The following is an 8,570-nucleotide window of genomic DNA, read 5'->3' as shown; positions in this document are numbered from 1 at the left end:
GAGAAGCCCACGCATTTCTTGGCCTGTCTTAGGACAGCCGCTGACTCCTTCATGGGTTGTCATGGTTGTAGGAATATTCCAGGGTTGCTCATGACCGTGGAGTGGTCATGGAAAAATGAGGGTGGCTGTTTTATTTTGGTGGGTAATGGCTTAGTGGCCGTTTCCTGACACGCCACTGGTTGAGCTGGCAGGTTCTTGTAAGCACTTTAGCTGTGGTAGCGGTAACTTCTCAGTCTCTGAAATGGTTGTGGAGTTTGAAACAGAGTCGTGTACTGTGAGGCACGCGTCCTGTGAGGACGTTTTCCTTGGAAGAAGGGAAAAATACTTCACTAGCTGGCTGAAAAACCTGGGGAAGCTGGTAGTAGCTGCGACCCATCAGGAACCTTTCTGCAAATTCATGTGCCCCTTTATGTAGCGGTGTTACAGACACAGTTGTCTAAGACAACTGATGGGCTTCTAAAGCTGTAGCAGTTGACTTGTTTAATAGTGCCATCCACAAATCTGAAATGTATCAAATTTCCCCTGAAGTTAAGCAGCTCTCAGTTGGCTTAGGTTTTGGGTTCATTTTCTGTGCACTTGGGTTGCATTTTTAAGCACTTTTTTGAAACCACAAAGGGTTAGAAAGTTACTTTAACATCATCTCAACTTTAAAATTTATGTTGTGGTCACCTATATTGAAGAGCAGGGATTTGATACAAGTGATCAAATATCTGGAGCCTTACAATTGAGTCGTAAGAGTTAGAAATGCCACTTACAGTAGACTAGTTCTGGTTTGTTTGGGTTTTATTTCTTATTTTTAAGAAGTGCTGAAACATTCTGGTCCACATTGCACAAATCCCAAATGTGAAGATGAATAAAAACAAGACTTCTTGGAACTTGAGGAACTCATATGGGGCACAAATCCAGAGTATGGGTTTGTTTATTTGCATTCCAGTAACTCAGAAATCTCAGTCCCTCCAAGCGATGGGAATCGGTAATGCATCCTCCTGCTGACTCCTGCTTCTGGTCACCTCGATGCCCAGGGTCTTGCAGCAAACAGGCCTTGCATGCTAGCAAATGTTTTGCATACGTAGGCAAATGTGATAGTGATGTGCTGAAAGCATGGAACCAGATCTCCTTCCTTCCTTCGTGGAGATTTAGATATGGCTTCCGTTGTTCGCCTAGGGTGGAGGGGGTTGTTTGTGTGTGGTTCTCCTTCAAGATTACTCAAAAAAAAAAAAAAAAAAAAGGAATGGGTAAACATAATTATTTCTCTAGATATTTTCTAGGAATAGATCTGTTAGGTCAACCAGAGTCTAGGGCTAAATAGGATCTTCTGCAGTGGCCTGATCTATGCATACAGCTGCTTTTAGTTCTGGGAGGGGGCTGAAGGTATGTGGCAGTATACATTTCTTCCAGCACAATATAGGGTTTTTAGAGATCATGTATTAACCATTAGGCCTAATTGGTACAGTGTAGCACCACGCGGAGAGAAAAGCTCGGGCTGAAATTATATTTATATGTATATGTACTGCGTGGAAGTGTATTTGGGCTAACTAATTTCTCTGCAGGGCTGCTTTTGGTCAGAATCAAGCACTTCTGATGCAGTGATTCTGAGTACCAGCTTGAGACTTCACCTGTTTGGTGGAAGCCTCGAGCTCTCCTATGGGATCCGTCTGGGGTGCAATGGCACCTCCAGCAAGTTTAGCAAGAGGACACGCATGCCTGAGAGCAGACGTTTTAGTCGATATTTGATGCTGGTTAAATCCGTGGGAACATTCTGCTCCTTCTTGAAGTGTAGTTAAACTTTTTTTGCTTTTGAATCAACACCTCCTTACGCTGCAGACTCGCTGCCTCCATATATTCAGCCTATCTGCCGATGCCAGTGACATAAAGAAGTTGCGGCTACCCCCGAGTGCCTGTGCAGCTGAGCCTGAGTGCACCCGGCTGTACTCTGTCTTGGACATCATCAACGGGAGAGCTTATTAAGTTTGGCCTTGTAATTGAATAAGTTACACTGTGTAAGTCCCTTAAGGGTTGTTCGACAGAAGATTTCTCTCCTGGTGATGATGAGCAAGAAGAAAATAATCCATGGTGACTTCCAGAAATGGTGAAAAGTAGAGAAAACAGATGCTAAGACCCAGCAGTACTGGGTCTTTTTGGGGTAGACCTCTGCCTTTAGGGCTCGTACAGCACTGGGAAGCTGGAGGAGTTGACATGGTGCGTTTGTTGAAAGAAGGCTGACAGATGATCCATTAAATAATGAGATCATATTCTTAACCCACGATACGTGTTTTCGCTCTCCTGAGACTGATAATCCACCTTCCCTCTCCCTTGTCCCATCCTCTCCATGGTTTTGGTATTTTGTTTCTGTGTGGGTTTTATTCTTCTAGATTTGCTATGCTTAATAAAATCAATGTAATACTGTCTTTGCAATCTACTTTATTTTCTTATTCCTGAACTGTAATGTGGTGGTATGAAATTGTAGTGTTCTGCACAGATTTTGTCTCCACAAACATGCAAAGTCGTCTTAATTTTTGTTTCAGTTCCTTGCATAAGTTTTAATTTATATCGTTTTACCCATGTTACCTAAGATTTGTTATTTTTTTGCCTTTCTTTTCTGAACTCATTTTTCTTTCCCCATTTTTGTTTCCTCCATCCAGTATCTGCAGATGAAATGGCCACTGCTTGATGTTCAGGCAGGGAGCCTTCAGAGTAGACAAGCCCTCAAGGATGCTAGGTCTCCATCTCCAGCACACATTGTTGTAAGTAAACGCAGAAAGATGTTCTACCTTTGTTTTTTAAAAAAAAGAAAAAAAGAAAAAAAAAGAAAGAAAAAAGAAAAAAAAGGCATTTGACATTAATGGCATTGGTTGTCATCAGTTTTCTTTTACACAAACCAAAAGAGAAATACTTCAAAACAAACAAAAACCTTAACGAGCCCATGGTAAAAGGAGGGAATACATTTGCTGGGCTGTTTATGAAATTATCATTCATGTGCCTCGTAGGAGAGCAGAGAGTTGAAAATGCTCTAAATTTACACACTGCAGAATTATTTAGTAGCAATGAAGTCCAATCAGGCTGGTTTACACATCTGACAATGTTGAACTGAAGAGAATGAAGAGACACTTTTGGAGAGCATTAAAAAAATAAAAACCAAGCCTGTTCTATGGCATTTACTAAAAAAATCTTTTCTTACTGCAAAATCTTGAATGAAAGTTTGTGAGTTGGTCAGCATTTTACCTGGGTGAAAGCTCAACAGAGCACATGTCCCTTTGTGTTGTGATGACTTCTCATTTAGTATAAAAGGTGTTAGCAAATGTTTACTACTTACCTGCAAAACATAAAAATCTCTTTATAATAAGTAGCATTGCTAAAAATGGCTTTTTTTTTAATTAACTTTCCAGTTCTCGGTTAAATTTTCTTGCTTCTATTGTTAAAACAATGTTGAGTTTGAAATGTTCAATACAAATTTGCATGAGAGGGGTTTGGGGTTGTATTTTACTTTCTAAAATAGCATCCATAGAGGTCTAAAAGGAAACTGCTTATATGGTGTTATGCAAGAGGGGTGGTATGCACTGGCCCATCCTCACCCATAGCCAGTGTCAGTGCCAACTAATGTTAAAGATCATCTTAGCTCTGAGCGTTCATCTGAGAAATTTACCTCTGGAGAAGATGGCACGCAGTAGAATGTTTCTTCTGAAATACTTTATCATCAAGTTTTACATGATTTTTTTTTTTTTTAAACTTTTTTATAACCAATGGATGACAAGGTGAATCCCAGGAAAAGAAACGTTGCTTGTTCTTTGTCTTCTGTTATACAGTCTAAAGCTGACGTAGCTGGTAGATCATCCAAGGTGCACATTTGTTTTGCTAGAAATCTAAAATCATACTAAACATTTTTGAGGAGCTTCTTATTCTCTTGTTGTCTCTTTAACTTGAGAAATTTCAGCCCTTTGCTATGTCTTAGTTTTTTATTTAAAAAGAAAAAAGGTTTCTTATCTTTTACAGTCCATAGCTTCTAAACCATCCCTCAGTACAGCAGAGAGTGATGGGCACAGGACTGGTATTTGCTTAGTCGATACCTAGTGCTGGTTGCTTCACTTTTTCAGATGACTTTGTTTTTCCTTCCTGTCCACTTGGGCTGCCACTGGAGGAAGAGATCAGAGGAGAAGTGTTTGGCTGGTTATTTAGAAATCTACAGCCATCAAATCCTGCCGTCATCTTATTCTTCATAAGAAATGAACCAGAGTAACTTCCTTATTTTAATTCTGATTTTACTGCCGTGCTGGAGGACCGGCATGGGGGACGGGAGTGTTCCTGGGGCTCTGGGGCCAGCACGGCAGAGCAGTGTCAGTCTTGTGGGAGGTGATAGCAAGGGAGCAGGAGGTTTCTCCTGGCTGGTTGCAGCCTGGGAGGGCAGGCTGACATTCGTGGGTAGCTTTGCTGGGGATCACCTGTGCTTAGCAGTGCTGAGTATCTGCTGTCCCAAAAGCTTCCTGCCACGTAAGAGAGTGGGCGCGTGCCTTTCAAGGCCAGCTGGGGGGTGGTTGGGATCCTGGCTCCCCCAGCCCTCTCCAGCCCCTCCCTCCACCCAGGTGTGGGTGAGGTGGAGGCGAGTGGACAACACAAACACACACACAAAAAAGGGATCAAAAATCATGATCATTTTGGAAAATAAAGAGAAACCTGTTTCCAGGGAGGCTGAGGTTGATCTGCCTTCTATTTTGACCATTTATGGGGTTCTTATGGGTCTCTTTAAAAGCTGTTTCACTCTGCTATTCAATAAAAAGCATATTTACCATAGCAACCACTTAGGCTGTGAGGAATATATACTACCTCTGAGATGGAGGCCACCTTCCAAAAGAGCCACAGCTGGCATTTGTAATGTGATCTTTTGTGCTACTTACAATGTTGGAGGGGGAGAAGGAGGAGGGAGTGAGGGGGGGGAAGCAGTGGGGTTTTTGGGAGGGGGGTGGTCCTGCAAGGTTAAATGTTTATTTCTAGCAGCGAACTGTTTTGCCTTATTCTGTTAAAATAAATAAATAAGGGGCAGCTTCTCCCACCCTTTTTCCTGGCATCTGCCCCAGGCCACATTCATTCTGTGGAGTAAAATTGGTCTTATTTTTGGTAAATAAAGTTAGAGCGGGTAACGGCATTCAGGGGAGATGAAGTGGCTGCAGATGCTGGTTGGCCTGGGATGTGTCAGGCTTATCTGGTGTCCCCGTTCGTCACTGCTGTGCCTGCACCTGGGACCTGGCTGCTCTTGCAGCAGGCTCTACACCCATTTCTGCATACGTGAAAACGTGATTAATCTTTTTATGGAACAATGAGGGGTATTTCATGGACATGCTGATGTTTCTGTGCAAGTGTAATGTATAGGGAGAGACACTGGTTCTCCACCCACATTGCTGTGTCTTGTCTACCCGCCAAGTGTACCTATGCCAGTTTTTCATCTTGAAATCAGTTGTGCTGCCCTGAAGATCTGTCTGAAAATGCTAACACCTAATTTTTCGCTAATAATTTCTTATCTTTGTCCTATCTCTGAAATCAGGATTTGAGGCTAATCTTTATAGCTGGGTTACAAAGAGAGGAGCGTGGGGGGGTTGGTTTTTTACCCCCCCTTCTTTTTTTTTTCCCTTCTTTTTTTTTCTTTTTTCCTTTTTTCCCCCCCCCCCCCCCCCCCCCTTTCCTTTCCTTTTTCTTTTTTAATGTTCTTGCTTCTCAGTGCTTGGCTGTGACTACCATGAGCTCTGTGTCAGGGCTGCAGCCTTTATGCCCAGCTCTGATGAAACTCCCCTTGGCTTCAGTGTGAGTTTTTAGCTTAATGACTGAAGGCTGCAGAACATGGCCGACTCTAATGTTTTAAGTAAAGTCTGTACTATTTGTCAGCCATCCTCCGTTCAGATTTGTTTAGGAACATTAAGTTAAGACTACAAAAATCGAAGCAAAAGACCAGCATGAATAATTTGGCTGGATTGCCCCCAGTGCTGAGCGCTGGGTTAATACTGCTTTTCATGGTGCTTGAGAGAGTCTCCAAGGCCCATAATGAGAAACAGAATATTAAACTGAAATTATGTTCAGCATGTCTTGAGGAAGGTACAGCATGAGGCTCCATTTAAGACCAATGCATTTATTTGCATTTAGGTGCTTCACTCGTCTTGTAAGACTCTTGCATCTTGCTCTGGCACAGTCATGCTGCTTATCTGTGTCCAAAGGTGAAAGAAAACTGGGGGAAAAATCGTTTTAATAGTATGCTATTAAGCTTGCTAGGTCAAAATTTTGAATTCAGCCTGTGGATAGTACTATTATGAGGCTGGGATTTTTTAAAGGATTTTTATGGTTATTTCCCTCTTCTTTCCTGACTTTCAATTTCATTGAAGGTATTAAGACTTTGTAAAACAGTTCTAGCAGGAAGTTTTTGGGTGCAAAGCAGACCCCAGCTGGGTGCCTTAGATGCTCCTCTAAGCGGGTAGGATGGTAGTTGTCCTGAAATCCCATGTTCAACATGCAGCTGGTCTGCTCCACGCATGGGCTGCCAGCATGGTGGTAAGGATGAGATCTGGGTGCCCTAGGTATGGGATTCTCACATGAAAATTTTCTGTTGCAGTGTGGGCAGGCAAGTGAAAATGAGCATGGTATGTCTGCACAAGGATCTCCAAAATCTACTCACTGCAGAAAGCAAGCTCCTTTAAAACCTTTTTTATCTATGCATGCGTTCCTACAACCTTAAGGAGAAAAACAGTGCTGTTCTTCCCTGTTCTCTGCAACGTAAATACTCTGACTCAGCCATACCCTGTTTTGGGCAGGAGTATGGGTGAAAGACTGGTCCCAGGTTCCTGCCTCCTGCTGTCTCGGCTGTACAGAGACTTGCTTTTTTAGCTTCCTTTGTACCAGGCAAAAACATTCAGAACCCAAAATGGTGGTGGTTTGATACAGTACATTTCTTACAAAACAGTTAAAGGTTTAAAAAATTCCTGCATTTTCTTCTGCAGGGAGGCCTTTTGAAGTAAATGTAAATGTTACCTTGGGGGAGGACTTCTAGTACTATTTGGCCTGGGTTTTCTAATATGTGATGAACACAGCCATAAAGTAGACTGAATCCCCAAGAACAAAGAATCACTGTGCAGTAGTGTATCTGATTCCTCCCCCCCCCCCTTTTTTTTTTGCTTAAGGAGGTAAAATTGTGTTTTCAAAACATAATATGACAAGCAAAACTGAAGGCAAAACCATCTGAAATGTATTGTCTGTTCTCAGCCTCTTGGATGTGCGTGGACAGCGGGTGTCTGGGACCTCTGGGTGGTTTGGAGGGATCAGGAGTTGTTTCCCAGAGTGGTTAGAGTTGAAGCTGTGCAGCCTGCCCTGCCTGGTCCCTAATTTCTTTGTCTTGTGTGGTTTGCACTTACGTACTTTGAAAGAAAAGAAAAATACCTACAAGTAATCATGAGGTTTATCTTAGCTAGATTGTAAAATTCATCTACAGTGTCCCTTCAAACAGGCCAGAAGTGGGGTGCATCTAGACATATGTGCGGTCCTTTATGTATGGAGCCGTCTGGAAGTATGATCTTGCAACTTCCACTCGCAGTGCCGCAAGAGGGCTTTTAAAGTTCTTGCTTTGTGTCTTTAATATTTGTTGTAGAGAGGTTGTTCTTCCTCTGCAGTAACCTCTTGAGATGTTCTTGGATTTCAGGCTGCGTGTGCCCATGATGGGACACCCTTTTCCCTGGAGATCTGCAGGGCAATCCTCTGAGTATGCAGACTGTGTTGAGAGCTGCAGGAACGTGGTGGTGGTGTGGGGGGAAGGAGTTGGGCATCATTCATGTCAGTGCCTGGTATTGAGAGGGGCACGTGCATGGGGAGGAGGAGAGGGCTGTGTGTCTGAGCTGTACTGGTACCCTAACAGTCCCTGATGGCAGGTAGGTCACACCTTGGTGCACGGACCCAACACACAGATCCCTGAGACTCACACTGCAGAAATATCCGTGCAGACTTAATTGGAAAGCTTCTGTAGTGACTCTCTCCTTTTTAAATGCTCTATACTTTATTTGGCTGATTGCTCTGGCTGTTGTAAAGTAAACAAAATGTTTCATTAATACATGCCCAAAAGTGTGCAAACATCTTGTCCTGAATTTTCGGAGCTGCATGGAATTAAGCCACAGAACAAATTAAACTTGCTGAGAATTTTGTGGCTAAATCTTTCACCACTAATTCCTTTTGATTTTTTGTTGGGAAGGGTTGTCTTTAAAAAAATCTGTGTTCGAACCTGAATGTTTAGGGCTAAGTATAGAATTCATCTACCAGCAGCCCAATAAAATTATTTTGGATGGATTCCTATCAAACACACACATTATATTCAATACCCACTAAATATGAATGGGAACCCTAGTGCTTGGTTTGTGTAGAGCACAAGAAATGTGGACTCCTAAAAAGTAATTAACTTGGTAATTTTTTATGTTTGCAAAATAGTTCAGACTTCAGGGGACTGCTTCATGCTGTTGTGTTTACTCTGTGGCACAATATCTGTCCTCTACAGACCTTATTTAGGTACTGGAGGTAACCCCCCTGCTTCAACGTCGAGACTGGGGAAATGT

The 8,570-nt window shown here is 42.6% G+C and overlaps 1 protein-coding gene across 1 annotated transcript in view; it reads left to right on the top strand.

The window, feature by feature from the left end:
• Positions 1-2,647: 2,647 nt before the first annotated feature.
• Positions 2,648-8,570, top strand: part of TCF7L2 (transcription factor 7-like 2 (T-cell specific, HMG-box)) — a 116,953-nt gene continuing 111,030 nt past the window's right edge. The window contains exon 1 of the mRNA XM_009326050.1: positions 2,648-2,744. Coding sequence (XP_009324325.1) covers positions 2,652-2,744 — 93 coding nt within the window. The 5' untranslated portion in view covers positions 2,648-2,651. The remainder of the gene's footprint in view (positions 2,745-8,570) is intronic.

The sequence above is a fragment of the Pygoscelis adeliae genome, unplaced genomic scaffold (assembly GCF_000699105.1).
Source record: "Pygoscelis adeliae isolate BGI_AS28 unplaced genomic scaffold, ASM69910v1 Scaffold4, whole genome shotgun sequence".
Classification (NCBI taxonomy): Eukaryota; Metazoa; Chordata; class Aves; order Sphenisciformes; family Spheniscidae; genus Pygoscelis; species Pygoscelis adeliae.
This window is presented reverse-complemented; position numbering and strand designations above follow the sequence as displayed.